This window comes from Carcharodon carcharias, chromosome 3 (genome assembly GCF_017639515.1).
Source record: "Carcharodon carcharias isolate sCarCar2 chromosome 3, sCarCar2.pri, whole genome shotgun sequence".
Classification (NCBI taxonomy): Eukaryota; Metazoa; Chordata; class Chondrichthyes; order Lamniformes; family Lamnidae; genus Carcharodon; species Carcharodon carcharias.
This window is the reverse complement of record NC_054469.1, coordinates 55,529,070-55,551,087: the sequence shown is the minus strand read 5'-3', so window position 1 is coordinate 55,551,087 and position 22,018 is coordinate 55,529,070. Positions and strand designations below refer to the sequence as shown.

General features: G+C 44.6%; 1 protein-coding gene across 3 annotated transcripts in view; it reads left to right on the top strand.

The window, feature by feature from the left end:
* The window catches only part of gad2 (glutamate decarboxylase 2), a 122,289-nt gene that overhangs the window by 86,301 nt on the left and 13,970 nt on the right, over nucleotides 1–22,018 (top strand). For 2 of the 3 annotated variants that reach the window (XM_041184234.1, XM_041184235.1), the window contains exons 9-11: nucleotides 2,556–2,705; nucleotides 10,783–10,890; nucleotides 12,254–12,343. In XM_041184234.1, coding sequence (XP_041040168.1) covers nucleotides 2,556–2,705; nucleotides 10,783–10,890; nucleotides 12,254–12,343 — 348 coding nt within the window. The remainder of the gene's footprint in view (nucleotides 1–2,555; nucleotides 2,706–10,782; nucleotides 10,891–12,253; nucleotides 12,344–22,018) is intronic. The other variant, XM_041184232.1, reaches the window with a different exon arrangement.

The window sequence follows — 22,018 nt, the reverse complement described above, 5'->3', positions numbered from 1 at the left end:
CAGGTGAGAAAAATAATGCCAGATGACAGGAAAATGGGATATAATTGGGAAAAGTAAACCCAAAGCACATGTTCCCAGGATAAGTAGGAAAGCCAAAGAATCACCGTTGCTGATTAGAAGCTGTGCTCTCATTGTCCTTCCCAGTCCCATCAAGGCAGGTTTCAAGTCAAGACTGTGAGCAAACTTGCAGATTAGAGTGCTGAATCGGCACAGAGCCAATTAGTGGCTATTAAGTGGCCACTTAGGTGTAGATTGGAGCCTTTGCCAGGATCCTAATGATGGCACACTGCCCTCTTCTGAGGCCACATTCTGGCAGATAACTGGAGGCAGCCTCCCAGCGGTAGATCATGAGTCAGGGAGATATCTTTTATTTCCCCCACCCCAGAGCCATGTCTGCCAGAGGGCCGCAGATCCACCACATTGATGCCCTGGAAGCTGTTGCCCCTTCTTTTTAAATGTCTGTTATATGTTCAGAGGGTGCCCCCATCTTGACAGCCCCTGCTCTCTCCCTTCTACATTAGCAACACCCAGCTCCCCCAGTGGGGCTGTTTGCTGCCCAGAGTCTTGGTTGCTCCCATTGGCTCTCTTGCCCATGGAGCCTGCTGGCCATTCCCAATTGGATGAGACTCCCAGAAATGGCCTTTAATTGGCCACAGGTTGGTGGAACTCACAAGCCAACAGGTTCAGGACCAGCATACGGTCCCAGCCACTGTGATCGACTAAGGCAGCAAAATACAGCATTGTGAGTGTTGAATCCCAAAGGGAATCTGCATCCCTAACAACCTTGTTGCTCAACCAGCTTTTGGCCATTTGAAAATAGACTTTAGTGACTGATTGTTAACACCAAACATCAGACTGCAAGAACTGTGACATGTCAAATTTGTCACATAACATTATTTTTGTCATGGATATAGAAAATCAGTTAGCATTTGGAAGCTTCTGATGGGAAAAAATAAATAACAGGAAATTTAATGTAAAAAGACATGTGGAAGCTATGAAGCTGATTAGAAAACAGAGACTGCTGCAAAGGAATGATTCAAAGCCATGTTCATTCATAGGAGCCTTTGTAACATTCGGCCAGTACCCCATGCTTATCACTTCATGATTGCTCTGCTGTTTAAATTGAGTAAGCTATTTAAAAGATAATTCCTCATGATTTTCAATAAGGTTCTGCTGATGAGGAAATCAGGTAAATGCAGCAGGATATCAATTCATAGGTATTATTGAAATAAGAACAGATAATATGCCATTTTATCCCCTATTCACGGAAAATTGTAAATATCACAACATCATGCAGATAATGCAGTGTCCTCATTCCAGACATGTTCATTCCCACCAGGGATATTATTCATATAAAGTTCAAATAATCAATTCAAATTTTACAACCAGTTGTCCATTTTTATTATATTTAACTCAATGTTATTCATATCTGGCTGATTTTATAAATTATTCTCTCATCCTTCTTTCTCTCCTTCTCATTTCTCATAGCTTCCTTAGATTTTTCAGCATAAAAACATCTTATCCTTGTCCTTTATAATACAGTTCCATCGTTGTTATTGTTCCTTACCTCTAACACCCTGTCCCCCTGCCCAACACCCCCCACCAATCCATTTCTCTTCAGCCACATCTCTCACCACAATTCCAGTGACACTTGGCCTTTGCACTATTTCAAAAACAAATTGGGCTGGATTTTTAGTGTTAACTAGCAAAAGGTTTGCCCTCTGTACCATGATGCAGATACCAGCAATCGTGATATTATTCACATATCCCTTGGCTGGCATGTTAATGATAGCAGGACACTGCAGCTGGATGGGATTTGTTTTGTTTGAGGGAATATTCAGGTCTCAACTGTTATTCTGAGAACTCTGCTTCACAGGACAGTGGAGAGATCATTCTTGGTACAACTGAGTTAGCACAATTCACAGATTCACACAGTGCAGAAGAGGCCCTTCGGCCCATCGAGTCTGCACCAACACATTGACCTACCTACCTAATCCCATTTACCAGCATCTGGCCCATAGCCTTGAATGTCATGATGTGCCAAGTGCTCATCCAGGTACTTTTTAAAAGATGTGAGGCAACCCGCCTCCACCACCTCCCAGGCAGTGCATTCCAGACCGTCACCACACTCTGGGTAAAAAAGTTTTTCTTCACATCCCCCCTAAATCTCCTGCCTCTCACCTTGAACTTATGTCCCCTCGTGACTGACCCTTCAACTAAGGGGAACAGCTGCTATCCTATCCACCCTGTCCATGCCCCTCATAATCTTGTACACCTCAATCAGGTCGCCCCTCAGTCTTCTCTGCTCCAACGAAAACAACCCAAGTCTATCCAACCTCTCTTCTAACTTAAATGTTTCATCCCAGGCAACATCCTGATGAATTTCCTCTGCAACTCCTCCAGCGCAATCACATCCTTCCTATAATACCTACTAGGTTTAAACCCTTTATGCATTTCCTTTGGGTTCTCACTCAGATACATCTAGTGGACTTTGTTTTGATCTGTGAGGTCTAACTGGCACAAGTTGTATTCATACTTGTTTGACCCTTTTGCAGGGGCTGCTGCAGAATTGTAATCAGATGAATGCCTGCTACCTCTTCCAACCTGACAAACAATATGATTTGTCCTATGACACTGGAGATAAAGCATTGCAGTGTGGGCGACATGTGGATATTTTTAAATTGTGGCTGATGTGGAGAGCTAAGGTAGGCACTTCAATTAGTTATTTCTCATTAGTTATATTTTCCTCAAGTGAATAAAGTAGAGGACATGGATTGTGACAATGTAACTGTGATGGATTTCTCATATTCACTTTACTGAATCTGGTATTTTATTGAAAGTAGTGCATCCAATACCAAAAGGTTTGGTACATCAGTGTACAATGGAGAGTCAGGCCCAAGCTTCTCGTGCACTGGAGGGATGTGCCAGCGTTGTTCTTTATCGAATGCTGCAGGTGCCTGTGCCCCAATGAGTCAATCTCACATGTGCTCTGAATTCAATTCATTATGTCTCTGTGTGTTAAATTCAAAGTCTGTGGATGCAGTCAGTTGACTGACTCTGTACTGTGGGCTGTTGGGGCCATAGAACCAAAGGTACCTCTTTGGAGCAATGGTGTTCTGCTTGGGACGACCATAGGTCTGAAAGTGTGCTTGTGAGCTAGTGTTGAGTCACTCGGGAATCCAGGGAGGAGTCTCACAAGGTGAGGTTGAAACCCTGCGAGGTGGGCCATTGTTAAAGCCATCCAAGTGGAAGAGGCATTTGGAGAGAATTTCAAGGCAAGATCTTTAAAGGTGGAGATTGGGAACCCTCCTGAGAAAGATGAAGTTGCAGTGACTCACAGTGGGAATAACATCTGGGTGATTTCTTGAGAATTCCATAGACTTTGTCTTGTTTGCATCTGTCATTTATTCTGTACTGTGGTGTTCCAACCAGTTTATCTGTTAATTCAAATGTACCTCATACTTACCCTGAATGTGTTAGCATATAAAATACATGTTGTAAATTGTTTTATCTTTCTGAACCCATGTAGTAAATTTAGTTTTTGTTTGTTCAAAACTCATGGAATCTTGTGGCTTTATTCCAAAAGTGGGTGACTTGAATGTCAACCTTTATCTACTTTAAACAAAAGGTTATTGTCCCTATCTGGACCTCTTCAACATCCCGGGGTCTGGCCAAGGACCATGACACACAATAGAGGAAGGTCAGCACGTATGGATACTTTAATCCCTATAAGTTGTTCAGGACTTACTGAGAGAGTTCACTAAGGTTGTGGAAGAACATGATTTCCAGCCCATCGGCTGCAGAAATCTTCATTGAGGCCTTTGTCACTTTCAGACTATACAGGAAGACTTCCATTCTCCATTATTCATAAACATCACCTGATCCAAAATTCTGTCCATATCTTAGCCTAACTACCACTCGCCCTACACCCCCATCCTTGTTGGCCTACATTGGCTCCCAATTCCTATTGCCTCAAGTTTAAAATTCCCATCCTCACGTTTAAATCGCTTCAAAGCCTTGCCGTACCCTATCTCTAGAACTTCTTTCAACCCTACAGCCCCTCCCTCCAAACTGTTTATTCTTGTAAATGTGGCTCTTGTGCATCCCCTCTTCCCGTTGTCCGATCACTGGTGTTCTTTTCTTCAATCACCTCAGCTTCATGCTCTAGAGCTCCCTCTCTAAATTACTCTGCCTCTCCACCTCTGTGCCCTCCTTTAGGACCATACTTAAACCTGCATCTTTGACCAAGCTTTAGCCACCCCTCCTAATATCCCTTTCTTTGGCAACGTGTTCTTTTTTTTTCTGATTATGTTTCCATAAAGCACATTGGAAGTTTTTGTAAATTAAAGGCATGATTTAAATGCCAGCTATCAATGTTTCTCCAACTTGGAACGGTGCTCAGAAGCATCCACAACCTTTGCATGGAAATGGTTAGATGACTCACCCTAATGAAGTGCATCTTCTGTAAGGCATTCTATGAAATGGATTGATATGAGCTTAGAGCAGATCTGCTATGAGCACTCTTGAATGGTGCGTGGGATGATGCGATTTGTAAGATGGGCAGAGAAATGAGCTAAAAGATCAAAGCAAGCGAATGTGTAGGTAGGCAATAACACAACCTTCATTTTCTGATCATTGTTTTATGATTTGAAATAGTGTAGCTTGGTGCCATGGTGTAACGGTGTATTGGAGCATCACAAAATGCTGGTTGATGGTATAAAATTCAGCCTATTTCCCAATGTTTGGTCATTCTCCACTTTTCATGGGCAAGCTTGAACTTCCTATGTCTCAAATCTTTACTAAATGGAGTATGAGAGCAAACTAGCAAGAAATATAAAATCAGGCAATAAAAGTGTCATATAAGAAAAAGAGTAGCTAAGGTGAGTGTTGATGCCTAAGAGGATGAAATTCCGGAATTAATAATGGGAAACAAGGAAATGACAGGGAGTTTGAATAAATATTTTGTATCTGTACTCATGGTAGAAGACATGCGCAAAACCTATCACAAGAACAGTAGAAAAGCAGGACAGCAAATGGAGGAACTTAAAACAATCAACATCATGAGAGAAAAAGTACCAGGAAAACCCATGGGACTTAAGGCTGACAATGCCCCTGGACCTGATGGTCTGCAACCTAGGATCTTAAAAGAAATGGCTGCAGAGATAGTAGATGTGTTAGTTGTAATCTTGCAAAGTTCTCTAAATTCTGAAAAGGTCCCAGCAGATTGGAAAATCACAAATGTGATTTATTCAAGAAAGGAGGGAGACGGAAAGCAGGAAACTATAGGCCAGTTAGACTAACATCTGTCATTGGGAAAATGCTAGAATCCACTATTAAGGAGGTAGTAGAAAAAATTTAGAAAAACCTCTTATCAACAGTCAGAGCCAATATGGTTTTGTGAAAGGGAAATCATGCAATACAAATTCAACTACTGGAGTTCTTTAAGGATGTAACAAACAAGGTGGATAAAGAGGTACCAGTAGAAGTAATGTATTTGGATTTTCAAAAAATATTAGATAAGGTGTCACATAAAAGGTTACTGCACGTGATAAGAACTCATGGCTTCACAGGATGCATGGACAGAGGCCAAGATCTTTAGGGCGGGGCCCACTCGCCGAACCGTAAAATGACAGGGATGATGTCGGGCGGAAATCCTGATGTCATCCTGCATCATTTTAATTTTCAGGTCGGCGGGGGCACAATCAAATCAGCTGTTCACTCACTGACCTATTGAGGCCATTTAAAAAGTAATTGAGATAATTAATGGACCTATCTGTCCAACCTTAAGGTTGGCGGGCAGGCCGGGAGCCCTGGCGGGCTTCAGAAAAAGAATAAAACCTCATCCACGGGTGGGATGAGGTATCATGAGGGTTTTTAAAAATTTAATAAATGTTTGATTAAATGTGATGGACATGTCCCAACTCATGTGACAGTGTCACATGAGGGGACATGTCAGGGAAATTTTGTCTGTGCACCTTGACCATTTTTAAATTTGATGCCAATCTCCCTGAGGCAGCACTTAGCCTCAGGGAGATGAGTGCGCTCTTTCGTGTGCATGCGCAAAAGAGTGCATTCTCGGCTGAGGGAACTCCCACCCCCGCCGCACAGGGAGCGCTTGTGCTTCCTGGCAGATGTCACACTGGGCGGGCCTTAATTGGCCCGCCCATGTAAAATGGCGGCGCACCCTCGATCAGGAGTGCCGATCAGAGGCGTGCCTGCCCGCGCCCACTCCTGCACTCCCCCCCCAACGGGGGGAAAATTCTTCCCAGAGAGTCCAAATAAATGGTTCAATGAAGAGTGCTGGAAAAAATACCAGAAGAAACATCAGGAATAATTAAAAATGAGGTGTCAACCTGGTGAAGCAACAACACAGGACTGCTTGCATGCCAAACAGTGGGAACAGCAAGTGATAGACAAAGCTAAGCAGTTCACCAACCAAATGTTCAGATCTAAGCTCTGCAGTCCTGCCACATTCAGTCATGAATGGTGGTGAACAATTAAACAACAAATCACAAGGGAAGCTTCACAAATTTCCCCATCCATAATGGGGGAGCCCAGCACATTAGTACAAAGCACAAAGCTGAAGCATCCTCAATCATCCTCAGCCAGAAGTGCTGAGTGGATGATCCATCCCGGCTTCCTTCTGAGGCTCCCAGCATCACAGATGCCAGCCTTCAGCCAATTTGATTCACTCCATGTGATTTCAAGAAATGACTTAAGGCAATGGCTACTGCAAAGGCCCTGATGACATTCTGGCAGTAGTACTAAAGATTTGTGCTCCAGAACTAGGAATGCCCCTAGCCAAACTGCTCCAGCACAGCTACAAAACTGGCAGCTACCCGACAATGCAGAAAATTGTGCAGATATGCCCTTTCCACAAAAAGCAGGACAAATCCAACTCAGCCAAATACCGTCCCATCATCATCAGCAAAGCGATGGAAGGAGTCGTCAACAGTGCTATCAAGCAGCACTCAATCAGAAGTAACCCCACTGACGCTAAGTTTGGGTTCTCATTACAGCCTTGATCCAAACATGAACAAAAGAGCTTGAACACGAGAGATCAGGTGAGAGTGACTGACCTTGATGTGAAGGCAGTATTTGACTGAATGTAGTAGCAAGGAGTCCTAGCAAAACTGAAGTCAGTGAGATAAAAGCAAAATACTGCGGATGCTGGAAATCTGAAGTAAAAGCAGAAAATTCTGGAAAAACTAAACAAGTCTGGCATCATCTGTGGAGAGAGAAACAGAGTTAATGTTTCGAGTCTGTATGACCCTTCTTCAGAGCTAAGGAGAAGTAGAAATGTGATTAAATTTATACTGTTTAAGGGGGGTGGAGCAGGTGAAGCTGGATAGAAGGCCAGCAATAGTTGGGGACTAAGAAGAGGTTGAGAAAGATGTCATGGATGAAAAGACAAAGGGAGTGTTAATGGTAGTGGTAAGGGCTAAAGAAGGTGCTGATAGTGGCATAAAGGTAAGAAAGCAGAATGTGATAATAGCAGAACAAGGGTCAGCACTATCTGAAAGAACAACATGGAACAAGCAACAGATGGCCCTTTTGGGGTGGGGTGGGGGGAGAGGGCGGTGCTTGGGGATAAAGGATGGAAAAAGGGATAAGAAAGGGGATAAAACAATGAATAAATGAATAAAAATGAAAATAAGTGGATAAAAAAAAAAATTTTTAAAAAGGGGGATTTAAAAAGGGGTGAAGACAGACGACAGGTTTCAGGGTCTGAAGTTGTTGAACTCAATGTTAAATCCGGAAGGCTGTAAAGTACCTAATCAGGAGATGAAGTGCTGTTCCTCCAGTTTACGTTGGGCTTCACTGAAACATTGAAGCAGGCCAAGGACGAACGTGTGGACATGAGAGCAGGGTGGTGTGTTGAAATGGCAAGCGACAGGAAGGTCTGTGTCATGCTTGTGAACAGACTGAAGATGTTCCACAAAGTGGTCGCCTGGTCTGCGAGTCATACAGACTCGAAATGTTAACTCTGTTTCTGTCTCCACAGATGCTGTCAGATCTGCTGAGTTTTTCCAGTATTTTCCTTTTTTATTATTAACGTCAGTGGGAATCAGGGGGCAAGCTCTCTGCTGGTTAGAGTCCCACCTAGCACAAAGGACTGTTGGAAGCCAATCATCTCAGTTCAAGGATATCACTGCAAGAGTTTCTCAGGGTAGTGTCTTAGACCCAGCCACCTTCAGCTGCTTCATTAATGACCTTCCATCTGTCATAAGGTCAGAAGTGGGGATGTTCACTGATGATTGCACAATGTTAGGTATCATTTACAACTCCTCAAATACTGAAGCGTTTCATGTTCAAATGCAGCAAGACCTGGACGACATTCAGGCTTTAACTGATAAGTGGCAAGTAACATTCATGCCACACAAATGCCAGGCAATGACCATCTCCAATGAGAAAGAATCTAACCATCTCCCCTTAATTTTCGATGCATTACCATCGTCAAATCCCCCAGTAACCACAGCCTGGGGGTTACCATTGACCAGAAACTGAAATGGACCAGCCATATGAATACTGTAGCCACAAGGGCAGGTCAGAGGCTGGGAATAACTCACCTCCTGACTTCCCAAAGCCTGTCCACCAGCTTCAAGGCACAAGTCAGTAATGTGATGGAATATTCTGCACTTGCCTGAATGAGTGTGGCTCCAACAACACTCAGTAAACTCCTCAACATCCAGGACAAAACAGCCCACTTGATTAGCACCCTATCCACCACCTTCAGCATTCACTCCCTCCATCAATGACGCATAGTGGCAGCAGTGTATACCGTATACAAGGTAAAGTGCAGCGACAGACCAAGACTCCTTTGACAGCACATTGCAAACTAGCGACCTTGTTTCCCTTGTGATTGTGATAGAGAGTAGATAGATGGGAAGACCACCACTTCCAAGTTTCCCTCCGAGCTACTCACCATCCTGACTTGGAATTATATCACCATTCCTTCACAGTCGCTGGGTCAAAATCCTGGAACTCCCTTCCTTACAGCACTGTGCATGTACCTACAACACATGGACTGCAGAGGTTCAAGAAGGCAGCTCACCACCACCTTCTTAAGGACAAGAAGTGATGGATAACAAATGTTGGCCTATTCAGTGTCATCCAAACCCCATGAAAGAAAAAATATAATTTTCAGGTTGGCGAACTGTAACGAGTGGAGTGCTACATCAATCACTACTGGGGCCTTAATTCTTTATGATCTCTATTAATGACTTGGATGTAGGGACTGACTATGTTATAGCCAAATTTGCTGACAATACAAAAATAGGAAAGCAAGTGGGGGCATGGATATGAGACTGCAAAGGGATATAGATAGATTAACTGAATTGGCAGATGAAGTAATACATGGGACATTGTGAGGTTGTCCACTTTGGCAGGAAGAATAGAAAAGGAGAATATTATTTAAATGAAGTGAGACTACAGAATGTTGCAGTATAGAGGAATCTGGATGTCCCTTGTATATGAATCACAAGATGTCAGCACGCAGTGACAGCAAGTAATTAAGAAGACAAATGGAAAAAAACAGAAAATGCTAGAAAAACCCAGCAGGTCTGGCAGCATCTGTGGAGAGAGAAACAGAGCTGACAGCATCTGTCAAGACAAATGGAATGATGGCCTTTATTGCAAGGTGCGTGGAGTATGAAAGTAGGGAAGTCTTGCTACAACTGTACAGGGCATTGTTGAGACCACACCTAGAGTACTATGTACAATTTTGGTGTCTCCATGTTTAAGGAGGATATATTTGCATTGGAAACAGTTCTGAAACATGTTCATTAGACTAATTCCTGGGATGAGTGGTTTATCTTATGAGGATATGTGGAGCAGGTTGGGCCTATGTTCATTGGATCATAAAAGAATGAGAGGTGATCAAATTGAAACATGCAAGATTCTGAGGGTGCTTGGCAGGGTAGATGCTCAGAGGATGTTTCACCGCATTTGGAATCTAGTATTGGAGGTACAGTTAAAAAATGAAGGGTCTTGTACTTAAGATGGAAATAAGGTGGATTTTTTTCTCTTAGAGGGTCAGAATTCACTTTCATGGGGTTATTTAATATATTCAAGGCTGAGCAGATTTTTGATCTAAAAGGGTGTCGAGGGTTGTGGGTGGTGGGCAGGAGAGTGGAGTTAGGGCCACAATCTGATCAGCCATGATTTTATTGAATGGAGAGCATAGAGCAGTGGACAATGAGTGAGAACCTTAATTAAACAAAATTACCTTTAGTTTCCAAACCAGCCTCCAGCGGTTCTTTTAAGGTTTGATAATTGGGCTGTTATATGTAATTGGGCATGGCTTGCACAGTGTACACCACACCAGTTGGAAATCAACAATGGCATCATGTCATCTTAAATAGCAGATCCTTATGAGGTTACCACCAGTTCCTGGCCTGGGCCAAAGTGGAAGTGGGAAGGAGGCTGGCAATCACGTGAATTTAAGATGCCACATCTGGTGAAATCTGGATGGTATTACCAAGGGAAAGTGGTGAGCAAAGACAAGTCACTATCACACAGTAGCTGAGAGTTATCCTTAATCTCTGCCATTTGCCTTCTGTGTTCAAGTTTCAGAATGGGACTGGTCCAGTTCTGAGAACTGTTCATCCAGACTCTTCATCTGCCTCCCCCACCTTCACTTGGCTATGGATTGTCACTGGTACAGAAAGAGCCATCAAGGAAAAGCAGGGGGTAGATACCTTCCAAAGGTGCTCAATGGTTTGTAACTGCTTTTGCATCATAACTGACTAAAGGAAAGTTATTTTTTTACCTCTTTTGTAGGGTACCATGGGATTTGAGGCACAGATTGACAAGTGTTTGGATCTTTCAGATTACTTATATAATAAAATAAGGAACAGAGAAGGATTCGAAATGGTGCTTGATGGGAAAGTATGTTTGAATTTGTTTCCAATTACTAAGATGGAAATGTTAACATCAAACTCCATCAATGGAGGATATGCAAAACCTTATTTGACACTAAATATAATTATGTAAATACAGTTAGCTCCAGTTCTGTTCAAATACAGGACCCATGCAATAGTGATGTTATATTTTGATTAAGCAAAGCAGATTTTTTTCAAGTTGTGCTAAACAGTATTATTTCTGCTGCTGAGCCAGCTTTCAGTGTTCTGAGCTGCCCTTCACCAGCCAAGCTGTGCCTTATGCCTCCAGGCTACAGTCAACCTCACTGAGCTGTCCCTGAGCTAGACAATCTGCCTGTTTCCTCTGAACTACCACTGACTCCACAGAGCTGTTTCACTTTTGATCCTGTTGGGCTGCCTTTGAGAGTTGGGAGGAGAGGGTTACTACATCGCTAATTATTTTGGTACAAGACAAAGCCAAGTCATGCAACATTACTAGCATGACAGTATTTATGAAAATAAGAACCACTTACCATTCATTGTTGGACTATACCACAAACTTTACTGTCTGATCTGTAAGCAAAGAACAATTACAGCTCTGAGGTAAAAGATATAACAACTGTTTACATGTCAAACAATCAAGCTAAATGGAATACCGATTTAGAAAGACGGGAATTGTGAGCACACTAGATGGGAATACCTGGTGCTGAATTTGGGGCTACACCTTCAAGGAGGCAACATACCAGCAGTGCATCCTCACAATTCCTGCTCCAAATATCAGAAAAAAAACACTGAGTCACAATTGCAAAGTTCAAAGAGTGACAGCCAAGCATAAGAAGCAGGGTAATGATGGACTGCAGCGGTTCAAGAAGACAGCTCACCACCAACCTCTCAAGGGCAACTAGGGATGGGCAATAAATGCTGGCCCAGCCAGCAAAGCCCACATTCCATGAATGAATAAAAAAAATTCAGGCAGGAGTCAATGTAAAATTCAGTGTGAGATTCAGAGTAAAAAAGGGCATGAATTAAGGCAAAAATCCAAGCATAACAGATACAATCACAAGGATCAAAGTAACTATTGGAGCATGATTCAGAACTACAATCAAAGTAGAAATCAGAGTAAGAACCAGCAGGAAGATTTCCTCCACCTCATTATTTTTAGTAGAATGGAATATGTTTTGTGATTTTTCTGCAATAATGCATGCAGAGGAAACTTCCTCTCAATGCAACCATATCTTTAGTACCTAGGAAGCTGAGGAACATCATTCATCATCATTTAAATATAATTTAATGAGGTGTTAGATGAAATGATATAAGAACTTGCAATTGACTTTACATAATTTAATACTCAGATTCTTGAATGGTCATTTTTCCCTGTTTCTGTTGTTCAGCCACAGCACACCAATGTCTGCTTCTGGTATCTGCCTCACAGTATTCGGCACCTACCAGATAATGAAGAACGAAGGAGTTTGCTCATGAAGGTAAGTCAGTTTTCATTTATATTTTGTCAAGACAAATACAATTTACGGTTTTCAATCTATAGAAGAATAAGAAGAGGCAACTCAGCTGGATTCCTGTTGTATAGAGGTGAGGGGAAGGGGTTGTCTCAGTGATCGGTAATTGTCTACTACAACATTGGTCATTCTAGCAAATTAAAACAACGAATAAGGTGATAACAAAAGCAAAACACTGCGGATGCAAGAAATCTGAAATAAAAACAGAAAATGCTGGAAATATTCAGCAAGTCAGACAGCGTGTGGACAGAGAACAGAGTTAACTATTCAGGTGGATGATTTTTCATCAAAACAGATCAGTTCTAGTGAAAGGTCATCAACCTGAAACACTAGCCTGGATTTTCATTGAGTTAGGACGACTCCGGAACCCTTAGAAACAATGGGCAGGTCCCGATTCTGGTTAGCCCAATCCCATTCCCGTGTTGTCCGATTTTCAGAAGGGTCTTCTGTGGGCTGATTCAAGACAAAGATCCAGACCTCACACTCTCAGCCTGGCCGGCTCCATTGCAGGCATAGTCATGTCCACAATTTTCATGGAGTCAGACCAGCTTTTAAAGGATTCGTGGCTCGTGGCACCTCAGGAGAGTTGTAAACCATAGACTGCATGAGGGGACCTTTTAAAAGGTAAGTTCAAAGGGTACACCCCATGCCCCCCCATGCCAAGGTATCCTCCCACCCACCATCTATGGCCCTCATGCCTGCCATGCCAAGGCAAAGTCCCCAACCAGCCCCTGTGGCCCCTTATGCCCCCCATGCCAAGTTATGGCACTTACACATCCAGTCACCCACCGTAAACAGTATAAAAGCAAAGAACACTATGGTGACAATAGAATGTGTAAATAAAGCTTAAAAGTGCCTTGGCATGGTGGGGATGAGGGGCCCTAGGGCATGGGGGGCATTCCTTGGCATGAGGGACCATAGTGGGTGGATGGGGGGCATGAGGTAGTATGGATGGGGCATGAGGAGTGTGCAGAGGGTGAGGGGTTGTGAGGGATGAGAGCTTGAAGGCCTTTCTATTTTTATTTTAACTAGGATGAAGTCCCACAGCACCGAGGCGGGACCTTTAAACAGCCCACCTCCGCAGTCAATAGCCCGTGTGGCTGCCTCCAAACTCTTTCCCAGGTCAGCTGGTTGGCAATGAAGATCCAGCCTTTGCGGTTATTTTCCCCTGAGGCATGAGGGCCAAGCCAGAAGTTTTCCCGACTCCTGCTACCCGCCTCTCTGATGAAAATCCAGGCCATTAGCTGTAAAGTTGACTATTGATCGCACTCCTGGCTGGTCTTCCACAAAGGACCATGTTAATCTATGTTGGCTCCCAGTTCAGGAACATCTTTGTTTTCAAATCCCTCCATGGCATTGCCCCTCCCTATCTCTTTAACCTCCTCCAGCCCCACAGCCGTCTGAGATAGCTCTCTAATTCTGGCCGCTTGTGCATCCCTGATTTTAGTTACTCCACCATTGGTGGCCACGCCCTTAGTTGCCTTGGCCCCAAATTCTGGAATTCCCTTCCAACATTTCTCTGTCTCTCTCTACCTCACTTTCCTCCTTTAAGACACTCCATAAAACCTACCACTTTCAATAGCTTTTAGTCTTCTGACCAAATACCTCTTTACATGACCCGGTGTCTTACTTTGCTTTATAACACTTCTGTGAAGTGCCTTGGGACATTTTATTACATTAAGGGCGCTATATAAATATAAATTGTTGTTATAGAGGGAAACTATTTCTGCTAAATGGGGAGTCTAGGACTAGAGAACATAATCATGTTTACTTTCAAAGAGTAATAGAAGTTTGGAATTCTCTTCTGCAAGTGTTAGTAGATGGTAAGTCAATTGTTAATTTTGAATCTGGGACTGATAGATTTTTGTGAACAAAGCATCAAGGGGTATGGGGCAAAGATGGATATATGGAGTTAGGTCACATGGTCTCATTGAATGGTGGAACATGCTCAAGGATCTAAATGACCCACTTCTGTTCCTATGCTGGGACCTTCTGTCCTCCTTGGTGGCAGAGGGGCATTTATTCAGGCAGGAGGATGGCAGGTAGGGACCCCATCTCTTTATCTCCACCCCAATTAAGTCCATGGCAGGAAGGCCTATCGTCGTGGTCTTCCCACTATGCCTCCAGTTGATGCCCTTAAGGGCCTTAACCTGGCAGTGAGTGGGGGAGTGGGAGACTCACAATGCTTGGAGCACAACAAACAAACCCTGTCAGGGTTGCTTTCAGGTTCCTGGGCGCAGATCCCTTGTTCAAAGGCACTCAGTGGTCAAGGGACCCAGCATCGGGAAGTTGCGGGGGGAGGGGGGGGTGGTGGGATTGGTGTGTGTGGTGTGGAGGGACACTGAGAGTGACCCACCCTGTCCTTGCTGCTGACCCCTTTCCCTGCTTCCCTGTGACCCCCAAACTATGAACCACCTCCCACCATCACTCTCCTGTGGCCTGGGATCCAACAGTGAGCAGCAACTAGCAGCAGCCATCACCTCCCCAGAGGTACTGCCATTCAGTAGAGCCCCTGATTCTTGGCAGATGGAACTCAGATTCCTTGATCCTGGGGGTAGGCGCACTGCTGGCCTGTCAAGTGCTGGGGTGGCACATGATGCGGCAGGCCTTCCTGGAAAGCTAAATGACGTGGGGCTCTAACCAGCCCTGCAGCCAACAGCAGAGACCCCCATCACCTCCATTAGATTCTGGCCTATGTTTCTATGACTGTGAAATATAAATGTGGCATTCCTGTACATTTAATCCCTGTACATTACACAGGTCTCCCTTAGCTTAAGGCCTATGTGTTTCTTAAGTGAGAAAGTAACTGTATCCTATGTATCTACCGGTAGATCCAAGTAACAATGCAGTTCTTCCAGTATGATGGACTCAGCATTACCTCATATACCCACTTCTCCCCTGCCGCTGCCCCGCCCCACCCCATTTGACTTATATGACAACCTTACTTCATTCTATTCAGGATGGAAGAAATGGGTACAACCAGTGTGCTGTGATGAGTTTGGATATCACCAGTATTATGTGAAAGAAAGTTATGCTTTTGCATTATGGCATAAACATTTGCAAGATTTATTTGATGCACTATCTGATATTGGAATTGATACAGGTTGGAAATTATAAGGCCATGAAAACCCTAGCTGACCATTTAATCCCAAGAGAAATATAATGCCTGAATTAATCATATTTGAACAGGCTGAAAGCTGAAGCATAAGACTGCTGATTTTTAGACACGCTTAAAGCATATGTTAAGCAGCAAAATCGAGTTTAATTGATACCGGTCATGAAAACAAAACAAAAGTTACAGTATGATTGATCTTCAGAAATGTTGTCCTTCAAATCCTGAGAAGGAGTGCATCTTGGATGAGCAGTTAGAACTGGCGAAAAAACACTTGAGCTAGATGGAAGATATGCACCAATATGGATTTGAAGCACCACATCACTATTCATTGGACAAACTGCATTGTGCAAGGCAAAATCGTAATCAAATCAGACAACGCTGATGACATGTTACGATTGCAGTGGAAAATTTATCCATAATGTTAATGGCCTGCTAATAACAAAAGTGTTGTTATTAACATCAACTGTCAAGACTAGATGTTACAAAGATAACAAAAATGCAAAACCAAAGGCTCTGTATTAGAATGCGTTTAGCATTGATAACAAATTAACTGTATTGATAGCACACATTGAAGTAAATAAATATGATCTGATAGCCAGTACGGTGACGTGGCTGCAACATGACAAGGATTTGGTCCTGAATATTGAGGCGCATATGACTTTCAAGAAGAATAGGAAGCTAGATAAAAGTGGAAGGATAGCACTCTTAATCAAAGGTGACATTGGTGCAATAGTTAGAGATGACCTTGGTTCAGGAGATCCGGATATAGAATTGATTTGGGTGGAGATGAGGAAAGGTGGGGGAAAGAAGTCACTAGCAGGAGTGGTCTACAGGCCACCTAACCGTAACCACGAAGAAATCTTGGGCGCTTGTAATAAAGGGACGGCAATAATCATGGGTGATTTTAATCTACATATAAACTGGAAAAATCAGATTGGTAGTAGTAGCCTGCATGAGGAGTTCATAGAATGTTTCCGAGATACTTTCTTAGAGCAGCACGTTCTGGAACCAGCCAGAGATTGGGTTATAGTAGGCTTGGTATTGTGTAATGTGACAGGATTATTTATGACCTCAGAGTGAAGGCACCCCTAGGTGGCAACAATCACAATATGATTGAATTTTACATCCAACTTGAAAGAGAGAAGAGTTGATCTAAGGTGAGTATTTTAAACTTAAATAAGGGCAACTATGTGGGCATAAAAGCTGAGCTAGCTGAAGTGGACTGGATACTAGGCTAGAGGATAGATCAATAGAGAAGCAGTGGCAGACATTTAATACATTCAGAATAAGTATATTCCTACTCTAAAGAAATATTCTAAGGAGATGAGCGTGGTTAACTAAAGAAGTTAGGAAAAGCATTAAACTTAAGGAAAAATCATACAATTGCAAAGATGAGAGGCAGGTCAGATGACTGGTCAGAATAAAAGAACCGCAGAGAATGACTAAAAGATTAATCAGGAGAATGAAATTAGAGTATGATAGAAAGTGAGCTAGAGGATAGAGGATACAAAAAAAGCATTTCAGTAATAGCCGTAAATCAAGAGGTGGAAGTGAAAGGGTAACTTGGTGAAATTGCAATCACGAGGGAAGCCTTACTGAGCAAACTGTTGGAACAGCAGGCTGATAAGTCTTCAGGTCCTGATGGACTTCATCCTAGGGTCTTAAAAGAGGTGGCTAATGAGATAGTAGATGCATTGGTGTTAATTTTCCAAAATTCACTAGATTCTGAGGAGATCCCACCAGATTGGAATGTAGTAAATATAGCCCCTCTATTCAAGAAGGGAAGGAGGCAGAAAACAGGAAACTATAGGCCAGTTAGCCTGACATCTGTCATGGGGAAGATGCGAGAATTGATCATTAAGGAGGTTATAGCTGGACACTTAGAAAAACTCAAAGTAATCGGGAAGAGTCAGCATAATTTTGTGAAAGGGAAATCAGGTTTAACCAATTTAATGGAGTTCTTTAAAGGAATAACATGCACAGTGGATAAAGGGGAGCCTATGGATGTACTGTACTTGGATTTACAGAAGGCATTTGATAAGGTGCCACATCAAAGGTTATTGCGGAAAATAAAAGTTCATGATGTAGAGGGTAACTTATTAGCATGGATAGAAGATTGAAAGCAGAGAGTATGCATAAATGGGTCTTTTTTGGATTGGCATGTTGTGACAAGTGGAGTCCCACAGGAGCCTGTGCTGAGGCCTCAGCTTTTTACAATTTATATTAATGATTTAGATGAGGGAAGTGAAGACATGGTAGCTAAATTTGCAGATGACACAAAGATTGGTAGGAAAATATGTTGTGAAGAGGAGAGATATAGATAGGTTGAGTGAGTGGGCAAAAATCTGGCAGATGGAGTATAATATGGGAAAATGTAAAGTTATTCACCTTGACAGGAAAAATAATAGAGTATTACTTAAATGGAGAAAGGCTGCAGAATTCTGAGGCGCAGAAGAATCCAGGGCCAGAATTTTATGTCTCGCGGGCGGGTGTGCACCCGACCCAAACGGATGCGAAATAGTGCAAGATGACATCGTGTGAGCGTCCCAATGTCATCCCGCATGTGAGCAATCTTCAAGTCAGCGGGCGAGCATGGGTGTCAGACCCGCACCTGTCAACAATTAAAGGGCCACTTAAGGCCATTAAAGAGGCAATTGATCCCAATTTTATGTTGCCCGTGCAATTTTGTGCTCATCACACAGGGAAAACGGACAGGCAGGCAGCCCATTTTTAACAAAACCTCATCCATGGGCGGAATAAAAAGTCTCTGCAGCATTGCCATTGTGAGTTGTCAGGAGTTTAGGAGATAGTTTGCTGCTGGTTGCTAATTTGAACTTGACAGCTTCATGTCTGTCTGAGCTTCAGTCTCAGCATGTCGAGGCTTCATTTCAGGACTCATTGGTGTCTCCAAAGCCTCCAGAGGATTTTGACCATGTGGGCCCTTCCAGGCACAAGACAGCCTTCTGTTACCCTGGTAACGGGGATTGTGCTCTCCAATGGAGGCACCTCCTCTGAGGAGGAAGAGAGGGGCAGAAGGGAGAGGAGGCCAGGTGTCCCAATGCAGCTTCCAGGGGAGTGACCTGTGGGAGGAGAGGCGCAGGCACAAGGGATGCAGGGCCAGCAGGTAGTCCAAGGCAGAAGGGGCCACAAAAGCCGCCACTACCCTTCTGCCAGGGTGTATAGGCAGCGATGCAGCTACCTCAACATGCCCGAGGTGCAATGCTGAAGGAGGCTCCACCTCTCCAGGGAGACTGACCTCCATTTGCCAGATGATTTGGCCTGAGATCAGCTCCTGCTGTGTGGGTGGACGCCCCATGCCAGTGGCTCTGAAGGTCACTGTTGCCTTCAACTTCTATGCCTCCAGCTCTTTCCAGGGGTCAGTGGAGACCTTTCTGGAGCGTCCCAACCAGCAGTCCACAGTTGCGTCAAGCTGGTGACTGGTGCTCTGTTCAGGCAGGTAATGACATTTATTCATTTTCAGATGGACAAGGCCAGTCAGACTGAGTGAGTCAGAGGGTTTGCAGTGATTGCCGGGATCCCCCATGTCCAGGGTGCCATTAACTGCACATGTGGCCTTCAAGATACCAGCGGGTCAGCCGGGTGCCTTTGTCAAAAGGAAGGGATTCCACTTGATGAATGTCCACATAGTGTGTGACCACAAGATGCAGATTCTGCAAGTCTGTGCAAGGTACCCTGGCAGCTCCCATGACACTTACATCCTCAGACACTCACAGGTGCCGAGGCTGTTCACTGCTCCAGCTCGACTGGATGGGTGGCTGATGGGTGACAAGGGCTATCCGTTGAAAAGGTGGCTTATGATGCCTCTCCACCACCCAAGAACAGAAGCAGAGCAGCGTTACAACAGGAATCATGCATCTACAAGGGCCGTGATATAGAGGACCATAGGTCTTCTGAAGATGCGCATCTGGTGCCTGGACCATTCAGGGGGAGCACTACAATACCCCCAGAGCGGGTGTCACTGCTAATGGTCGCATGCTGTGCTCTCCACAATCTGGCACTGGCAAGGGGGACCACTGGAGGAAGAGGATCTTGATGCAGCTCCACAAGCCACAGAGGATGAATCCAATGGTGAGTCAGAAGAGAAGCATGGTGAGGAGCATGGTGAGGATGTGGAGGCAGACCTCTGGATCCTTCAGGGAGGCAGGGACACCAGGAATGCCTTGATCCAATGCTCCTTCAGTTAAGCTGCCAAGGATCTGCTTTGACCTCATGCCAGAGGTGTTGCCTCCATCCATGTTTGAAATGACCCTTTCCTTTCAACCCAAAGTCCAAGTGAAGCATACTCAGGCCATCAAGACAAAAACAAAATTTATATCATGTTGGTATTCACATCAAATGAACATAACAATATATGGTTCTAATGGTCATACCAGTAAACATATTAACAAAACATGGCAGAACAGAAGATCACCTGTGAACAGTCCCTCTTGTGCTCATGGTGCCTTAAACTTACATTTGCAAGTGCTGTATCTTGTTGCACCCTGCACCCCTTGCTGGCAGCGGCATGGGAGACAGACTGCTGACAGTGCTGCCCTAATGACCTTGATGACCTTGGTGGTTGTCCTCTGGCCAGTGGAGCCTGTGCTGGCCCCATCTGGGAGGGAACGGCCAGTGTGAAGTGCCCTCTCCAATATGCACCAATATTCTGGCCGATGATCTAATGCCCACCGAGGTGCTAATATCTGCGCTGGTGCTTGGTGCAGAGAGGGGATGTGGCGCAGGTGCATCTAAAGCCCCGTGGTCTTCCGGCCTCAAGAGTGGCTCTTGGGATTCCTGCGTTCGTGGGCGAGCTGGCGATTCTAGGACAGAACAACAACATGTCATCAGTTTAAGTCATCACACTGTCACTGTGCATGCCAGTGACATGGTCACCCTGGTGAGTCAATGGAGATCTGCATCTTGGTGCCATCATCTTACAACGATCAATGGGGACTCCAGGTTTGAGGCTATCACTAATTATGAGACTACACAAGAATGTTTGCACAACCCGACTATCTCACCTCTGTGCACTGCACTCTTACCTTTGTCAGACACCCTTACCTCTCCATGATTGGCTGACCAAGGTGAGTGGCAGCACTCTAGCTCCAAGGCATCCATTTCGTACCTTGTCAGAATGAGGAGATTTGTGGGGCCTCTGCCTGTCTTAGTTCTTTGATTGGTGTTATGGTTTCTCATCTCCTGAAATGACAGGGGAGCATTGATTTGTCCACTCTACCTGCAGCGCCATTGCAGCCTGGCAACCACCCCCTTCCTCGCCCCGGGACACCTTGCAGGGCACGTACGAGTCGTGGCCCTCAACCCGCAAGGCAATCAGGCCAAGCAGCCAGGGCTCACCTGGCTGGCGCCAGTGTCAGTGACAGTTGGCGCTCAGACTTTAAGACCCCTGAGGTCCACGGGAGGATGGCCAGTCCTTAACACTTCTCGACACTGATCCATGCCAACTCAGCATTCACCCTTGCTGAGCGCAGCAGATCATCGAACCTTTTGCGTCACTGCACCCACGTGCGCCACACAACATCGTGGCCGCTGACCTCACCTGCCACCTGCACCTAGGCATTTTTGGTCAGGTGCGGTGGGCTCCTCCTACTAGCCCTGGGTACTACAGTGTCCCACCTGACACCGACCTGCTCCATAAGGACTATGAGGTTTTCATCCAAGAAACGGTGGAGCTGAGTGCCCACCGACTTGCCCTCCCATCTGACGTCTCCGGCCACTGGTGAGGCCATTGTTTGAATGAAATGGTTTCCTGGACAGATGCCAAAGATTCTCCCCTGGCAACCTTCAGGGAGCTGCCTGTGCCAGTTTTAAAACGCCATCAGGTCGCCATTGGACCTGGTGCATGACAGGCTCCTGCCCCTGCTCGGCCCTTCCCGACCATTGAGAAGGCGTGTTTCACATTGGGAGGACCTTAACTGGCCATCCAGCATGAAATCACATTTGCAACGTGACCGCGGCTGGGAGTGGTTTCCACACCCGCTCCTGTTCCCTTCAACTTGGCACACACGCCAAGCGTGAAATTCAGGCGTAGGTGTTCTAGTGTATGAGTCACAAAAAGTTAGTATGCAGGTACAACAAGTAATTAAGTAAGCTAATGGAATGTGATCCTTTATTCCTTTCTTACATAAAAGTAAGGCTGTTGTGCTTCAGTTATCCAGGCATTGGTGAGACCTCATCTCGAATACTGTGTGCAGTTTTGGTCTCCTTATTTAACGAAGGATGTAAATGCGTTATATGTGGTTCAGAGGAGGTTTACGAGACTGATGCCTGGAATGTGTGGGTTGTCTTATGAGGATGGGCTGGATGGGCTGGGTTGTTTCCACTGGAGTTTAGAAGGGTGAGGGATTACTTGATTGAAATATATAAGATGGTCTTGACAAGGTGGACGAGAAGTGATATTTCCCCTTGTAGGTGAGTCCAGGACTGGGGGGCACTGTTTTAAAATTAGAGGTCGCCCTTTTAGGACAGAGATGAGGAGAAATGTTTTCTCTCAGAGGGTTGTGCAACTT